At 49.6% G+C, this 17,815-nt stretch overlaps 2 protein-coding genes across 7 annotated transcripts in view; one reads left to right on the top strand and one right to left on the bottom strand.

Annotated features, from left to right (window-relative positions):
• Positions 1 to 305: 305 nt before the first annotated feature.
• Positions 306 to 13,704, top strand: F2 (coagulation factor II, thrombin). Its single transcript, XM_052723681.1, has 14 exons — positions 306 to 384; positions 789 to 952; positions 1,534 to 1,558; positions 1,761 to 1,811; positions 3,866 to 3,971; positions 4,067 to 4,203; positions 6,299 to 6,616; positions 6,835 to 6,948; positions 7,025 to 7,151; positions 7,747 to 7,914; positions 8,324 to 8,497; positions 8,702 to 8,883; positions 12,120 to 12,190; positions 12,316 to 13,704. Exons 1-14 carry the CDS (start codon positions 306 to 308, stop codon positions 12,454 to 12,456), a joined length of 1,857 nt encoding a protein of 618 aa, XP_052579641.1. The 3' UTR covers positions 12,457 to 13,704.
• A 1,687-nt stretch (positions 13,705 to 15,391) lies between these two features.
• Positions 15,392 to 17,815, bottom strand: part of Ckap5 (cytoskeleton associated protein 5) — a 109,473-nt gene continuing 107,049 nt past the window's right edge. For all 6 annotated transcript variants that reach the window (XM_052725293.1, XM_052725296.1, XM_052725297.1 and 3 more), the window contains 2 exons: positions 16,244 to 16,395; positions 15,392 to 16,091 (listed from right to left, as the gene is read on the bottom strand). In XM_052725293.1, the coding sequence (XP_052581253.1) occupies positions 15,849 to 16,091; positions 16,244 to 16,395 (395 nt within the window). In that variant the 3' untranslated portion in view covers positions 15,392 to 15,848. The remainder of the gene's footprint in view (positions 16,092 to 16,243; positions 16,396 to 17,815) is intronic.

Below are 17,815 nucleotides of genomic sequence, written 5' to 3'. Positions count from 1 at the left end.
CTGTGGTCAGTGGAAATGGAGAGTTCTGGAAGGACTCATTGATCCACATTCACTCACTTAATAAATGGTGGAAGAGGTTGGATGACGGTCTTTTCAATATGATTTCCTCACGAAGAACATCCATCCCTGGTTCTGGGAGAACTTGTCCTCTTGGATGGCGGGGGTGGACCCTAGGACTATCTACCCATTTGTCCCCAAGGCCCTGACCCCCTGACCTCTCCCTTGCCACTGATTTCTTCACGTTGGTTCAACATTAACCCAGAGAGAGTCAGGACAATCTCTCAGATCCCAGGAGCTGACACACTATGTTGCGCGTCGGAGGCCTGGGGCTACCTGGCTGCCTGGCTCTGGCTGCCCTGGTTGGCCTGGTACACAGCCAGCATGGTAAGGGGCCCTTGGGGGGCCCGGGCATGATGGAAGATGTGGGATAGGCCTGTGGGTTGGGGTGTCCTGGCTAAGACCAGAGAACACAGGGACAGTCCCCAGTTGGACCTCAGACCACAGTGTCCAGATTGAAGAAGGCGTCAGGTGCATGGGGCAGGAGGCGGATGCCTCTTCTCTCTTCCAGAATGGCGAGTGGGCTGGGACAATCCATAAAAAGTGGGTAACGCACAGGCTATGTTCAGTGGCCTTCTGGGTACTTCTGCAACCCCTGTGCCCCGTCATGGAAGCCAGCTGGGTAGGCCAGGCTTGCTTCCCTAATGGCTAGCCCTTAACGGCTAAGATAGCCAGGGTTTCCAGAGGCGATTTCCTATTGCCCACCCCACCCCCCCAACACCCCCTTGCAGTGTTCCTGGCCCCTCAGCAAGCGCTGTCGCTGCTCCAGCGGGTGCGGAGGGCCAACAGCGGCTTACTGGAGGAGCTAAGGAAGGGCAACCTGGAGCGGGAGTGCGTGGAGGAGCAGTGCAGTTATGAGGAGGCCTTCGAGGCCCTGGAGTCGCTCAGCGACACGGTGAGCGGCTGCTGGGAGGAGGGGCAGGCGGGGGAGGGACCCGGGGACGCAAGCAGGAGACACCTGGCTCTTCCCCGGTTCACACTTTCACTTCCATTCTGACCCCCAATCTCATCGGGCTGCAAGATGGGTGCCCCAAATCTGTCTTGGCGACTGGAGGCCTGGGCTGTCACAGGAAGGCTCAGGACACCGGGGGACCTCTGCAGCTTCAGCAGTCGGCTACACTGAGGCTGTCTGGGTTGCCTGGTGCCTGCTTAAGCCCTTCTGCCATTTCTGGGTTCCCTTGGGGGTGTACCCACTGGTCCTGGGGCTCCGTGGCAGCCCATTTCTCCTGTCTTCTCCAGCCCGGAGGAGACCTCGTTCAGTCACGTGTGCTGGGGGTCTCTCTCTCTCTCTCTCTCTCTCTCTCTCTCTCTCTCTCTCTCTCTCTCTCTCTCTCTCTCTCTCTCTTCACATTCTCTCCTTCTGGAAGCCAAAGTAAGGAGCTAAAGGCAGGCTGCGGTGTGAGGGAAGGACGTAATGCCTGCTGACGGAGCAGAGCTCCGTCCTGCTGGCTCTCACCCCCAGCCCTTGCTTTGCAGGACGTGTTCTGGGCCAAGTACAGAGGTGAGTGGTCAACGGGGTTTGCCCCCCGGAAGGGAGGCTGGGGGACTCTAGCTAGAGACTACCCTTTCCTCCAGAATTTCCTGCTGCATAACATCCCCCTGCCCCCACGCTCTCCCCTCCCACCTCTCGTCCGTTATCCCTGCTTCCCTCATCATCATCCCCACAGCAACGTCAAAGGTGTTTCTGATTTCTTTTTTTCCAGCTTGTGATTCAGTGAGGAAAGCTCGAGACACTTTCATGGAGTGTATGGAAGGTGAGGGGCAGGCTTCGGGGTGAACGGGAGGTGGAGAAGCCTGGGAGGAAAGGAAAATTAGTGGCTGGTCAGGAGCCACGGCTGAAGTGGTGTCTCCAGCGCCTGACAGTGCCTCTTTGTTCTGTGGTCAAGGACGTCTTTGCATGTGGCTTTGTGTCTGGCAGTCAGCCGGACTGTTGGAGGGACGAATGGATAGTTAATTAGTATTGGGGGCCTCTGCCCACCCTCTGCCCACTCTTTGTCAGAGCTCTATCTTGTTACTTCATTCTCCAAAACTTTCTGTTTTGTTTTTGAGACGGGGACTCTGGTAGCCCAGGGTGGCTTTGAACTTGCTAGATGCTGAGGATGACACTGAACTGACCCTCCTGCTTCCCCCTCCCCGTGCTGGGGTTACAGGCACGTGCCGCTGTGGCCGGCTTTCATTCTCCAGTACTTCCAATGATTCCCCATTACCCACAGGCTCTCAGCCAGGGAAGCCTTGACTTTCTCTTCTAGACTCCCAAGCCCTCTTTCTGCTCTGAGAGCGAGTTGGTCAGGGTCCGTAAACATGTCAAGATGTCTCAGCCCTTGCCTACTTTGCTAGTTTCCGCTGGAGCGGCCAACACTCCCCACTGAAGACCCTGTCCTTCAGGGTCTTCTCAGAGCCCTCAGGGAGCAGCCTCCCTCCACAGCATTCTGGACGTGTCTTTAGTCTAACAATAGGCTCCACTATCGACAGGAAACTTCTTTTTTTTTTTTTTTTTGGTTTTTCGAGACAGGGTTTCTCTGTGTAGCTTTGCGCCTTTTCCTGGAACTCACTCTGTAGCCCAGGCTGGCCTCGAACTCACAGAAATCCGCCTGCCTCTGCCTCCCGAGTGCTGGGATTAAAAGTGGGCACCACCACCGCCTGGCAGACAGGAAACTTCTTATATACCACAGTTTCCTTCCTTCCTTTTCTCCCTCCTTCCCCTCCTTCCTTCCCTCCCTCCCTTCCTTCTTTCCGACCTTCCATCCTTCCTTCCTTGAGTCAAGGTCTCATTTGGCCTAGCTGGCTTTGAACTCCTGACCCTTCCCACCCCATGTAGCCTTGGTTATCTTGAAACTCACTCTGTAGACCAGACTGGCCTGGAACTCACAGAGCTCTGCCTGCCTCTGCCTCCTGAGTGCTGGGATTCTTTAATCCCATCTGCCACCACATCTTGTCTTTTTATTTTAATATGTATAGGTGTTTGCCTGCATGTGCATCCGCATACCACTTATATGTCCTGGTACCTGCGGAGGATAGAAGAGGGCATTGGTCACCTGGAACTGGACTTAAAGACTTTGTGAGCTGCCATGTGGGTGCTGGGAATTGAACCCAGGTCCTCTGGAAGAGTAGCCAGTGCTCTTAACTGCTGAGCCATCTCTCCAGCCCTCATACTTTCATTACTTACTAAAATATATATATATATATACTAAGCCTTTGGTGTATGCCAGGCACTGTGGCACTGTGTTGGTGTTGGATGCTGGGGATTTCTTTTTGTAGGTAGCATCTAAGTGCAGAGGAACTGGCCTTGAACTCACAATCTTGTACTTCAGCTGGCCGAGTACTAGGGTTATAGGGAGGTGCCACCATACAGGTGCCTGGGACTTTAAGAGCATGGAATAGTTCTGGGTTTTACTCACAATCTCAGGATAACAGAAATACCAAATTTCGAGGGACTCTTGGAAAAGCCAGGAGAGAGCAGAGAGAGGGATGGTTGCCTTGTCAGCAGAATCAGAGATAGCGTCCCAGAAGAGCTATGTACCGGCCTTGTGGGATAAGTTGGTGAACAAATCTGAGAGCATTCTAAGCGTGGGAACTGTGTGCACAGGCTACAGTCACAGGAACAGGGAGACTGGGCCCAGGTGAGACCTGTGCCGGTCATCTGGTTTGCACGTGACTGTTGTGGTGTGGACAGACCTACTGCAAAGGAGCAAAAGGCATGCGGGTAGCAGACGGTGGACCAGAGAGAGCCTGGGAGATAGACATGTTAATGGAAGAGCTGGGGAGAGGCCTCCGAGGCTGGTGCAGACGCAGGTGTGTATCTCCGTAGGTCGTTGTGCTATGGATCTGGGTACGAACTACCTTGGGACCGTGAGCGTCACCCACTCCGGTATCGAGTGCCAATTATGGCGGAGCCGCTATCCACACAAGCCTGAGTGAGTGCTGGGCAGGCCTGTCTACCAGCAGGCCAGGAGGGGGAGCAAAGACACTCTAGGGAGGCACAAGGTCCCTGAGCACCCTTCTCTTCCAGCATCAACTCCACCACCCATCCTGGGGCCAACCTGGAGGAGAATTTCTGCCGCAATCCAGATAGCAGCACCAAGGGACCCTGGTGCTACACCACAGACCCCACTGTGCGAAGAGAAGAATGCAGTGTTCCTGTCTGTGGTGAGCTGGGGCCCGGAAGCAGTTCATGGCCAAGGCCCAGGGGTCTTCAGAAGGCCTGGCCATCTTGAATGGCCATCACGATGCTGGCCACCTTCAGAGCAAGGGGGAGGAGCCACAAACCGAATGGGCCTGTTGGCCAGGGCACTGGGAGACCCTGGCAGGCTGCCTGTGACCTCCTTCCCAGTCTTGGTTCCTCATGCTCCAGGCTGTGGTTCATTTCAAACAACTCTTTGTATCCTGCCAAGGTGCTCTTCCTCCAGGAAGTCCTCCTGGATCACTTCAGTCACATGCTTTTTCCAAACATCACAGAATAAGCACATGGGGTTCTTCCTGGTGACTGCTGTGATAAGTTCCCATTACCTAGCCCCACAACAATGCTGCAGAACCAACACCCTTCCCCGAGGGGCAGGCCACAGCAAGTGTTTATTTCTTACACCATGGAGGCATGGCTAGGATGCTCTGAACTGCACTCGCTGGGTGTGTGACCGGGCTGGGGAGACAGGGTTCTATCCATGTATGCTGGGCCTGCCTGAGTGGGTGTGCTAGGAGTGATGGGTCCAGCTGAACCCGATTCCTTGCTTTACTTGTGCTCATGCTGGGCCTGAACAGTTCCTTGAGGAAGTTCCTCCCCCATGACGACGACGTCAGAAGTGTAGAACAGTGAACAGCAGTGCTGTTTGAAGGCCTGTTCAGAGCTGGTAGCCAGTCCTGCCCGCATGCCCTTGGGAGGACTGGCGTGTCCACAGACCATCAGTCCTATGTTCCATACAACCAAGGCCAAAGTCAGGAAGTGAAGCACTGTCCGACAGAAAACCACAGAGTAAAGAACAGGGATGTAGGCAGGGTGGTGAATTCATACCATGGGCTGGGGATGTGGTTTAGTAGTTGAGAGTTTGGCTCGGGTGCACAAGGCCCCAGGTTCAAAACTCCTACCCCCAAAAAACAAGGGCTGGCTTGGCAGCGCAGACCCATGATCCCAACCCCTGGAGATGCTGAGGCAAGAGGACCGAAGGATCGAAAGTTCAAGCCCTGGGTTGGAGACATGACTCAGCAGTTAAGAGTATTAGCTTCTCTTGCACAGACCAGAACTCAGTTCCCAGCATCCATGTTGGGTGGTTCATAACTATTTGTAACTCCAGCTCCAGGGGATCCAACACTCTCTTTTGGCCTCCACAAGCACCTGCATATGTGCACACACACACACACACACACATACACACACACACAGAGACAGAGAGAGAGAGAGAGAGAGAGAGAGAGAGAGAGAGAGCAAGAGACGTGAATAAAAATGAAAAAGAGAAATCTTTGTTTAAAAGTTTAAGACCTAGGGTTGGGGATTTAACTCAGTGGTAGAGCGCTTGCCTAGCAAATGCAAGGCCCTGGGTTCGGTCCTCAGCTCCGAAAAAAAAAAAAAAATCAAGACCTGTTTAGACAACAGTGAGTTCAAGGCCAGCCGAAGCAACTTAGTGAGACCCTGTCTCACAATGAAGAGAAAACGGAGGGTTGGCCGTTTTATAACTCAGTGGTAGAGACCATCTCTTCCCTAGCGGCAGGCCAGGCAGCTACTCTGTCAGCTACGTTCCACCCGAGACAGGTCTTCAGGCAAATCACCAATGATTTTTAAATGATGTTAACAGCTGCCTAGACTGCACCCTCTACCCGTTTGTGGGACATATACTGCCAGCACACTGAAACTGAGCTGTCCACACAGACATGTCCAACAGTCTTTCTGCTGTGTCCAATTACAACACAGAACCTTAGTCTGGTGTGGTGGCGCACACCTTTAATCCCAGCACTTGGGAGGCAGAGGCAGGCGGAGCTCTGAGTTTGAGGCCAGCCTGGTCTACTGAAAGGGTTCGAGGAGTGCTGGGGTGAAGGCGTGGGCCATCACGCCCAGCTCGTGCTGTGTATTTTACATTCTCTGCTGTCGGGGAAGGTAGGCACGCGTGACCCATTTGAAGGGAGGTGGCTGAGGCTGGGGGTGTTTAAGCTGTCTGGAGTCACACAGATGGAATCCACCAGGACAGGGATTCAAATTTCCCTTGTGTCTGTGTGGGGTCCCCCCAACTTTGGCTTCTGCGTCCTTCCACACCAGGCCAGAAGGACCGTACCACTGTGGAGATGACTCCTCGCTCTGGAGGTTCCAAGGGGAATCTGTCACCTCCACTGGAGCAGTGCGTCCCAGAGCGCGGCCGCCTGTACCAGGGGAACCTGGCTGTGACGACACTTGGGTCCCCCTGCCTGGCCTGGGCCAGCTCGCCAGCCAAGGCCCTGAGCAAGTACCAGGACTTCGCCCCGGAGGTGAAACTCGTGGAAAACTTCTGCCGCAACCCAGATGGTGATGAGGAGGGCGTGTGGTGCTATGTTGCCGGGCAGCCTGGTGACTTCGAGTACTGCAACCTCAACTACTGCGGTGAGCAGAGCTCAGGGGCAGAGGACAAGTGGGTTCAGTACAGCCTTCCCGAAACCTGGCTAGGGGTGGGTCCTATTCTCATTTCATGGATGAGTAAATGGAGTCCTGAGAGGTTGTTGCCTGGTCGTGGAGGAGTACCTAGGCTCTTAAGCTCGGAGTCAAACGCCCTCCAAGGCCTGCAGGGGCTTGGGAAGGTCTAAGGTCCCAACCCTTTACAGAGGAGGCGGTGGAAGAGGAGAGTCAGGATGTGGAGGAGACCATCGGGGGGCGCACCACCGACGGGGAGTTCCACACCTTCTTCGATGAGAAGACCTTCGGCATGGGGGAGGCAGGTGAGGCACCCGCGTGTCCGTGGGACGCGGGGCTGGAGGGCAGGACGGGTCCCTCACCATCGGTCTTACTCTGCAGACTGTGGCCTGCGGCCTCTGTTCGAGAAGAAGTCGCGAAAAGACGAAACGGAAAAGGAGCTTCTTGACTCTTACATGGAGGGGCGCATCGTGGAGGGCTGGGACGCTGAGATGGGTATCGCCCCCTGGTGCGTCCTGGACTGATCTGCAGGCCCGTGGAAGTCCTGTCCACCCATAGCCGCTGCAGGACCTTGCTCTTACAAGCTCTGGTTCCACACCTTCTAGCACCTTCTACTGATCCCCAGAGCAACCTCAGCCGACTGGCTTGACCATGTCTCTCTCCTAAGTAGATGGTGGAGCAGAGGCCTTGCGGGCTTCAGTGACTCATCCCAGGCAACAGTACTTGTATCCAAATTCTTCTGACTCCAGAGCTGTGCTAAACGGTGTGAAGTCGGCACTTGCAGAGCTCTGGTCCCCCAGGACAGCCAAATCAATCTGACCTGGAGGCAGCCCCATCCCACTCTCTCAAAATCTTTCTTTTCTCTTTGTTTGGGTGGGCGGCCGGGTCTCTTGTACCAGAGGCTGACCTTGAACTTCTGATCCTCCTTGTTTCCACTTCCCAAGTGCTAGGGTTACAGACCTGTGCCATCATCCCAGCCCAGTAGCTTTTAATCCAGATTCTTTTTCCACTTTTTTTTTTTTTCTTCTTTTTTTTCTTTTTCCACTTCTAGGGCTGCTGAAGGACCAGGTCCCAGCCCCGAATGCATTCTGCTTCCCTTTTAGGCAGGTGATGCTCTTCCGGAAGAGTCCCCAAGAGCTGCTGTGTGGGGCCAGCCTCATCAGTGACCGGTGGGTCCTCACTGCCGCCCACTGCCTTCTGTACCCACCCTGGGACAAGAACTTCACTGAGAACGACCTTCTGGTACGCATTGGCAAGCATTCCCGCACCAGGTATGAAGTTGGTGGCTGATGGTGACTAGCTGCGACCTGAGGGCCCATTAGGCGAGATGTGGCCTTTTATCTCCCACTGTATGACCTCTCAGCATCCCCACTGGGAAAGCCCATTTGGCCATGTCCTGACCCACTCCAGACACCAGAACATGGTCCAGGTGGGAGTCACTTTAAATTGTGACTCTTTGAATAGTACGTGTGGCCTGTGCCCATCTACATCTGCTGGCCTCTGTGGCTCAAGAGCCCTTTGTGGATATTGGACTGGCAGAAAGCTGCCAGCGAAAGATGTAGTGGCTCAGTGGTCATCCGCCTCCCAGACTCTGAGGGCAGACTGTGACCTTCCTCAATGAGCTGAGTATTCTTACTGGCGGGCCTACAGCTCTTGGCTTTTTTGTTGGGGTCTGCACAGGTATGAGCGGAACATTGAAAAGATCTCCATGCTGGAAAAGATCTACATTCACCCCAGATACAACTGGCGAGAGAACCTGGACCGTGACATTGCCCTGCTCAAGCTCAAGAAGCCTGTGCCCTTTAGTGACTATATTCACCCCGTGTGCCTGCCGGACAAGCAGACAGCAGCCAGGTCAGCGCCAGGGCCTCTGTGTGATTTGGCCTGGGTTCTGGACCTTAGGGCCTGGCACACGTTTGCAGGTGGCAGTTTCATGGTCGGAATGTGAAAGTCCTTTCCCCTGCTAGGTGTTGGTCTCTGGGAAATAGAGTTGGTCATCAGGAGGCTTCTAGATGTTGTCAGGGACAGTTCTCATTGGGTTCCTCTCTTTCCCTAAAGCTTGCTCCAGGCTGGGTATAAAGGGAGGGTGACAGGCTGGGGCAACCTTCGGGAGACATGGACCACCAGCATCAGCGAGATACAGCCCAGCGTCCTGCAGGTGGTGAACCTGCCCATTGTAGAGCGGCCGGTGTGCAAGGCCTCCACCCGGATACGCATCACTGACAACATGTTCTGTGCTGGTAAGCTGTATGTCTTGGGCCAGGGGTTGGTAGACTTGGGATGTGGTACGGACACATACGTGGGCACTACCAAGTCAGATGACTCCAGGCACGTGGCTGAACCTTTTGATGACAAAAGGAAGGTCAAAGTTTCCATGCTGTGAGGTGTGAGGTTAGAGAGAGTGTGTTTGGCTTGTGGCCATTAATTCCTGCTCAGTATATGCAGCTCAGCGGAGATCCTGGGTAGGGAAAGGGCATTTATTCAGCCACTCAACATATATTTCTTGAATGCCTATTGTGTGCAAGGCAGCACTAAAGGTACACAGCAGAGACCCAAATAGGTGGTCCTATAATATTAATCCCCACTCTTGTCTTTTCTAAGGTTTTGTGTGTGTGTGTGTGTGTGTGTGTGTGTGTGTGTGGGTGTGTGTGTGTGTGTGAGAGAGAGAGAGAGAGAGAGAGAGAGAGAGAGAGAGAGAGAATGAAATATGTATATTAGTGTGGGTTTACACATGTATGTGAATTTGTGTGGGACACACTGGTTGAAACTGGGTGTCTTACTCAGTCACTCTTCACGCTTGTTTGTTTGTTTATTTATTGAGTCTCACTATGCAGTGTTGGCTGACCCGGCAGCTGCTAACTTGCTATGTAGTTCAGGCTGGCATCAGACTCAGAAATTTGTCTGTGCCTGTATTAAAGCCATGCATAGCTCTGAGTTGTTTAGTAGAGTTTTAAAGATTTATTTATTATGTATGCAGTGTTCTGTCTGCGCGTACGCCTGCACGCCAGAACAACTCACCACATCTCATTACAGATGGTTGTGAGCCACCATGTGGGTGCTGGGAATTGAACTCAGAACGTCTGGAAGAGCAGCCAGTGCTCTTAACCTCTGAGCCATCTCTCCAGCCCTGTTTAGTAGATATTTAACAAAACAAAAAACCCTTATTTTTCTGAGATATGGTTTTATTATGTAGCTTAGATTGGTCCACTGTTCACAGTATCCCTGCCCCAGCCTCCTAAGTACACCACTATACTTGGCTTACTTTTTCTTTTAGAACTTTTATTATTACTGTGTCACTGCACTGTGAACCCAGGGCTTTGAGCTGGGCACCTGCTCCACCACTAAACTACACTCCAGCTAATAGTCTGAAGACTTTGGGTTTAAGGTTTCTTTGTAGTTGGTATATTAAAAATTATGAGCCGGGCGGTGGTGGCGCACGCCTTTAATCCCAGCACTCGGGAGGCAGAGCCAGGTGGATCTCTGTGAGTTCAAGGCCAGCCTGGGCTACCAAGTGAGTCCCAGGAAAGGCGCAAAGCTACACAGAGAAACCCTGTCTCGAAAAACCAAAAAAAAAAAAAAAAAAAAAAAAAAAAAAAATTATGAGTTTTGTTGCATTGTGAAGATTATAATATTCCTACTTTATGGAATTGTTTTTTTAAAACTAGTATTCTGTAATCATTGTGTTTCATTTCCTGTGTTATTTTCCATATGTGATCTTTGCTTTAAAAGTTGTGTATTTAGACAGGTGGTGGTGGTGTGTGCCTTTTTTTTTTTTTTCTCGAGACAGGGTTTCTCTGTGTAGCTTTGGTGCCTGTCCTGGATCTCACTCTGTAGACCAGGCTGGCCTCGAATTCATAAAGATCCCCCTGGCTCTGCCTTCTGAGTGCTGGGGTTAAAGGCGTACGCCACCACCTGGCGGCTCAAGCTAACTATCCCATTTCAGCTGGGCGGTAGTGGTGCATGCCTTTAATTCCAGCACTCAGGAAGCAGAGCCAGGCAAATCTCTGTGAGTTCGAGGCCAGCCTGGTCTACAGAGCGAGATCCAGGACAGGCACCAAAACTACACAGAGAGACCCTGTCTCGAAAAAACAAAAACAAACAAAAAACAAAAAAAAGTTGTGTACTTAGGAGTTTGCATTTTGCTTTAGTGCCTATTTTATCTTTGGGTTTATACTTTTTCAAGATGCCAATGCCTTCCTTCCTTCTTCCTTCTCATTACTATCTTTTTTTTTTTTTTTTTTTTTTTTTTGAGACAGGGTCTTTCATGTGACCCAGGCTAGCCTTCAATTCACTGTGTAGTAATGACCTTGAACTTGTTGCTCCTGCCTCCCCCAATGCTAGGACTACAGGCATGTGTCATCATGCCCAGTTTAGTTCATGTGGTGCTGGGGATCCTAATGGCTTCATGCATGCTGCAGAAGTACTCTACCACACTGTATAGTGCAGGCTTATCATGAATTTGTAATACTTCCGCCTCAGCCTCCTGACTACAGGTGGGCACAACCATACTCAGTCATTTTAACCACATATTTTTCACTCCCCACCCCCCCCTTTTTTTTTTTTTTTTTTGTCTTTTGAGACAGTCTCATGAACCCAGGCCAGCCTCAAACTCACTAAGAGGTGGGGGCTAATTTTAAATGAATCCTCCTGCCTCTTACCTTTTGTTGATTTTCCAAGCACATACCATGACATCTGATTTTTCTCATTTACTTTTAATTTTTAGGTTTGAGTCCAAGTTTTTGGGTCCCCTCCCCCATATGCTTGGATCTGCTTGAGGATTTCACTTTGTTTTTTGAGAGTTTCTCTGTATAATCACTGTCCTCCAGGCTGTCCTCTGTACTCTGTATGTACTCCCTCTGTGTAGCCCTGGCTGTCCTGGACCTCAATCTGTAGACAAGGCTGGCCTCAAACTCAGAGATCTGCCTGCTTTTGCCTCCTTTTGGGATTACAGAGTGCACCACCACCGCCTGACTCTTGAGGTTATTTCATTCAGATAAGTTTTGTCGTTGATTGAAGATATCTTACTAGCTAAGGTCTTTTGTTTTCCTAAAGTATCTTTCTATGGGTCTGCTAAGTTTCCATGTGTTTGTGCATAGGAGTTCTGAGATTCCTAATTTGATTCTGATTGTTTCTATTGAAAGATCTTTCCATCCTCACTCTACATGTGTTTTAGATTATATATACAAATCAGTACACTAAATTGAGGTTATTTCTGTAGTCATTTATTTAAAGTACAGGGGTACAGGAGAGGGCTATCTGTGACTTGGTCACAGTGGAATGGTGAGAAGTTGCTGGAGTTGGGACAGCCTTGGCAGTTAGAGCCAAATTTGCTAAAGGATTAGATACCTGGGACAAAGGATTAGATACCTGGGACAAGGAAATGTGATCAAGATAGACATCTTGGGGTCAAGTGGGTGTTATTGGGCGGTAGTTCCTTAAGGGAAGTGACTCCTGAACTCTGCTGTTCTTTCTCAAGGTTTCAAGGCAAATGACACCAAGAGAGGCGATGCTTGTGAAGGCGACAGTGGGGGACCTTTTGTCATGAAAGTAAGCTTCTCTAAAGGCCAGGGGCTGGTGGGTAATTCTCCAGTGCTAGGGAAGGTTGGGGGCTAGGAACTTGTTTTCAGGATCAGCTTGGACCTGACTATTGGAATCCCCACTTTCTTCCTCAGAGTCCCTATAACAACCGTTGGTATCAAATGGGCATTGTCTCATGGGGTGAAGGTTGTGACCGGAATGGGAAATACGGCTTCTACACACACGTGTTCCGCCTGAAAAAGTGGATACTGAAAGTCATTGAACGATTTGGATAGATAAGGGGGCATCCATGATATGGGATCCTCATTGCAAAATCACAGAAACCAGTCCAAATATTTTTGTGGTTTGTTTATGTTCTCAATAAAAGTGACTGTTAGTTAAGTCTCTGTGTGCCCAGTGCTGTTGATGGGCTACTCTCTGGACTGGGCTCTGGAAGAGGCAGTAATGCTGCTGGACAGATGGAGCTGCAACTATTATATACGCATACATAAGATTCATTAGAGTGGTGTACAGGCTGTGATCTGGTTAGTTCAACAATGGCTCTCTCTGAACAGAAAAGCCAAGAATCCAGTAGTTGTAAACACCCTGGGGTGGATGTCTCAGATGGTCGTCATTCTACTTTGGAATCTTTAGGAGGTTCTGACTCCAGTGAAGGAATGCCTCAGGATAGATCAACGACCTTGCCAGAGAAAAGTGAGGCCAAGTAGGCAAAAAGCAAAAACTTCCTTCTTCCAGGTCCTTTTATGCAGGCTGGACCAAAGGTATGGCTCAGATTTAGGGTGGACTTGCCCATTTCAAATGATCCAATCAATTAAATTTCTCTTCCAGGACATCTAGGGCTACACAAAGAAACCCTGTTTCAAACCACCCTGCCCGTGTCTCCCCCCCCCCCCCCCAAAAAAAAGAAAAAGTTCTCACAGGCGTACCCATCTACTTGTGTTTTAGTTGACTCCAGATGACAAGCAAGATTTTAGTCATCACATCCTGTGTCCTTCATCATCAAAATGGAACACATGTGCCCCCAAGAGGCTCAATGTTTACAGCCCCTTTGAGATTATAGTTCGATGGTGGATGGGCACATAGGCTGCTCACATGACCTCTGAGTTGTTGTCTTCAATCTTCATGTATGCATAAGTGTTGTTTGAGACCAGGTCTTACTATGTAGCTCTGACTCTCCTGGAACTCACTATGTAGACCAGACTGGCCTTGAATGCAGAGATCTGCCTGCCTTTACTTCTCCAGTAACACAAATTTATAAGGATTAAGTGATTTTTGTTGTGTACTGAGAACAACTGGACTGGCATCCTGTCTGTCATGTTTAAAGTTCCTTTTCTGGTCACCTCCTCCCTCCTTTGGCCCCCACAAAGCACATAATGATGTGTGTGTGTGTTAGGGAGAGGGAGTTTTTCCCAGGTCTCTCCTTACACAGCACTTACCAGATTAGAGCAATTTGTAGTAAAGAGGGGTAAAAGATATTTAAGTAAGTAAACTTTGAATAAATTTAAAAGTCTTAAAATTGTGAAGATGTCCTGCCACAGTACATCATTTAATGGGTCGCTGGTTAATGGGACATTTTCGGGTAAGTGGGCACTACCGCCTCTAACATGTGATGTGAAATTGCTTGACACTGCAGAACTGTGTTGAGAAGATGCATTCCCTGAGCTCCAAGGCAAGACTGAAGACTGAAGGTCTGTCTGCTTTAGGTGTTAAGACAGGAGTAGGGCATGGGGTCATGCGCCTACCATTGTCAGCTTTGGTCAACGAATACACATGGTGTGAAGTGGGAGGGCTAGGGATGGTGACAGAGGCAGGTGGATCCCTGTGAGTTCGGGGCCAGCCTGGCTTATATAGTACCATGTTTCAGTCAGCCAGGGCTACATGGTGAGACCCTGTCTTGACAAATAAACAACAACAAAAACCAAAAGGTGGAAGGACCCTCAGCCCCTCTCCCTTCTCTGTCTGCTGAGTCTCCTTGTATAGTTTAGGCTAGTCTCCAACTTGAGATCCTCTTTTATCAGCCTGCCAAATGCTAGGATTAGGATTATAGGCATTTGCCTCCACTGTATTGGCTTTTCATATTTGATGCATAAGAGAACAGAGAATTAAGAAAGAGTTTCTTGTTTATTCTGTGGTTCTGGTTGACTTGAAAGCTGGACAAAAATTGCCCCAAGTTCTCAGTGATATTGGACTTTAGGGGGAAAGCATTAAGAATGATTGTAGTTTGACTTGGTGGTGCATACCTTTAATACTAGCACTGGAGAGGCAGAGACAGGTAGATCTCCAGGCCAGCCAGGACTCCATAGTGAGACCTTGCTTCAAAATAAATCAAGAATGCACTGTAATACTCAGAGCACACTCAACATCACTATCGGGGTTATCAACTTCGAGCACTTTGGAGGATGTCCTCCTACAGCAGCAGATCCCACCTTCCCTGCTGTGAACACTTACCACTCCATGCTCCCCCTATGAAGAAGCAAGTTTAACGTCAGGCAGCCTTGCGCTCACAGGACACTGGAGACTGGAACCAACAGAGGGTTCACTTGATGGAAAATCAAGATTCATTTTCCTTCCATCTTTCGTTGTGTGGAATGCCAGGTGAGTAGAAGGTGGACTGAGTTGTCCTGGAGCTTGCCTGGAGTCTCCCCCAGAACCCAGAACTTAGTCCTGAAGTAGTTTTCTAACTATGGAAGAAGATCCTGTGGGATTTATTCTGGAAGCAAATCTTCAGTTCACATTTTGTTCTCACTCAACCCAAGTATGAAGCAATTAGTCTGGACTGAAAGCAGCTCAGATATTCAGGGAGGAAAAGAACAAGCCGTCCAGATCCACAAGTGAACCCAATTCACTTTGTGTGGGAACTGCAGGCTCAAGTCACACCTTGAAAACAATCTCATGTCATTTGTGCAGCAAAGTAGTAGGACATTAAATGTTCCTCCACCAACTGGAAATGACCAAGATGGTCATGAACCAAGACCTCCAAACAAGGAGGGACAAGCTTTCTCTGCTCCTTGGGTCTGCATGTGGCCGGCAGGCCAGGAGACGTCCCCTGTTCCAATGGAGCTACAGCCCCAGTCCATGAGTTAAGACAAAGTAGACCTCCGCAGGCCATAACAAACCCTCCTCTACCTGGGTCAATACCCAGCTTTCCTTAAACAGGTGACAGAAACAGTTGTCCAGCACTCCCAGACACGGAGCATCTTAGGAAATGGGTATAGTTAATGCAAACTTTATTTATAAAAGACTCTTAAATTAGTTGTCTCATGCCATGCATTCATACAGAATACAGTGTCCCTTCAGGGCTACAGGAGAAGAGCTCACAACTCAGAAGGAACTATTAAAAGAGTTTCTAATGGCTGAAAGCTAGGAAAAAATTAGGACAATTTTACAAATGAGCCAACAAAACAAAACAGACATGGAGCCTAGTCTGCGCTGAGGGAGCAGCTGTTTCGAAGTCTGTACACTAACCTAACCCAGCCAGTCTTCTAGAAGCAGCACCGACAGGAGAAACAGAGCCTGTGCAGACGTGTACCACACTGCTCTTCCCCATCTGCTGTCTGATACATACAACCAGTTTGTGGACAGGAGGCCTGCAGTGGCCACTTCACACTACAGGATTTCTAGATTAGTAAACTAAAGCTGCAGAGTGCTTGCTGAGGGATGGGCAGCTTCATTTACGACTGCTCTTTATTCTCTCCAGTCTCTTTTTCAAGTCATCAATGTTAGTTGTGGAGGAGGAGGAGGTCATGGTTCCTGCAGAGTGGGTCTGGTTGGAATCCAGGTCTGAGTGCTGGTGCTGTTCGCGGGACTCCCGCAGCTGTGAGAGCTTGCTGTGGAGCATGTCTGTGGAAGAGGCAACTGGAGGAATTGCTGGTTTGGAGAGCAAAGAGGTCAGTGGAGGCCGGTCATCTTGCTATTGAGAGAAGACAGAGAGACACTACCTCAGTTCAGGGGAAGCAGTCAAGATGCAACTCTGCCCCAGTGTATACAAGGTCAAGCTACTTTGCTGTGGGCCAGCCTGTCCCTGACCTGCTCTCCATCCCCACAGAAAGAAAGGAGCAGTACCTTTGTGTTGTCAAGACCACACCGTTGTCGGAGAATTTTTAGCCTTTCCAGGTAGACGGATGGTCCCACTTCTTCTCCATTTGTGTTCCCTATAGAGGACACTGTGCTTGTGGGGGTGGGCACACATGTGACCTCCATCTGAGGGGAGATGCCTGGAGAGAAAAATGAAGGAAGCACATGTGGATATCCACACATCCCAACTTCCAGACTGCAATGGCCAATCTGCTACTAAAGACAACCACTAATTTCTAGGGCTCAGTGGCACAGCATATGTTTAGTATACACAAGTCCCTAGCAACAACCAAACAAATTTTAAGGTCCTGAATGTCTTCACTCTACTTGAAAACTAAAAAATCCACAAGGATTACCTGGGATTAGTGATACAGGCTGGTCTCAAATACACAACCTAAACTTTGTTAGAACTTCAAGAATTGATATAAAAGGGCTGTGATGAAACCTTGGTTATGTGAAGGGTTGTATACCAAGAATCACAGGGCTGACATGGGCAATTAGAAATCCCTAAGATACTTCTAAGTATATAATGAGTACCCAACTAAAAAATGAGCATTATGTTTGGGTTGGATGATACAACAGAGGAAGATTTTTCAAATCTATAGAGACCAACAAGGAGCTCAAAGGATAGGTACTACCCACTGAGATTCTTTGAGAAGAACAACAATTCATCTCAGTTCCTACATTTCTAACAGGGAACAGTCATAAAATACAACATTTAAAAGACCTAATTTAGCCGGGGTGGCGGTGGCGCACGCCTTTAATCCCAGCACTCAGGAGGCAGAGCCAGGTGGATGATCTCTGTGAGTTCGAGGCCAGCCTGGTCTACAGAGAGAAATCCAGGACGGGCACTAAAACTACATGGAGAAGCCCTGTCAAGAAAAACCAAACCAAACCAAATCAAACCAACAACAACCAAACAAACAAACAAACAAAACCCCCTAACATACATGGCTGGGGAGATGGCTCAGTGGAAAAAGTGCTTGACATGTAAATATGAAGACTGGAGTCTGAATCACCAGAACTCAAATAAATGCTGGTGGCATAGTGCCCACTTGAAACTCAACATGCAGGAGGCTGAGATAGGAGATTCCTGGAGCAAGCTGGCTAGATAGAATAGCTGAATCGGTGAGCTCTAAGTTCAAGTAAGAGGCCCTGATTCAATTTATAGAATGGAAAACAATGAGCAGCAGAAGACATTCAACATCATTCCTGGGATTCCACAACTCCTGCTTCAGAACACATGCTCACACACATATAGACAGGCATACACATGCAAACTAACAGAAAAACACAAACAAATCTAACCTGGGGCTGGGATATGGCTTAGTGCTAGAGACAAGAGTGTTTGTCTCAGAGAAATGGCTCAGCCATTAAGAGCACTGACTGCTCTTCTAGAGGACCCAAGTTTGAATCCCAGCACCCACCTACTGGCAGTTCACAATGTAACTCCAGTTCCAGAGTATTTGATGCCTGTCCTTTTCTGGCCTCTGAGGGCACTGCACCCATGTGGGTGCACAGACATACAGACTACAAAATAAAAATCAACCTTTAAAAAAG

The sequence above is a fragment of the Peromyscus californicus genome, unplaced genomic scaffold (assembly GCF_007827085.1).
Source record: "Peromyscus californicus insignis strain IS unplaced genomic scaffold, ASM782708v3 Scaffold_7__1_contigs__length_154581171, whole genome shotgun sequence".
In the NCBI taxonomy this organism is placed as follows: Eukaryota; Metazoa; Chordata; class Mammalia; order Rodentia; family Cricetidae; genus Peromyscus; species Peromyscus californicus.
Note: the sequence above shows the minus strand (reverse complement) of the source record. Positions and strands in the feature narration are given on the sequence as shown.

What these genes read in the sequence shown, in the direction of transcription:
- F2 (XM_052723681.1), top strand. Translation starts at nt 306, where the DNA reads ATGTTGCGCGTCGGAGGCCTGGGGCTACCTGGCTGCCTGGCTCTGGCT. An exon ending in GTTCTGGGCCAAGTACAGAG is followed by an intron (nt 1,559 to 1,760) that starts GTGAGTGGTCAA and finishes CTTTTTTTCCAG; the next exon opens with CTTGTGATTCAGTGAGGAAA. An exon ending in TTTCATGGAGTGTATGGAAG is followed by an intron (nt 1,812 to 3,865) that starts GTGAGGGGCAGG and finishes GTATCTCCGTAG; the next exon opens with GTCGTTGTGCTATGGATCTG.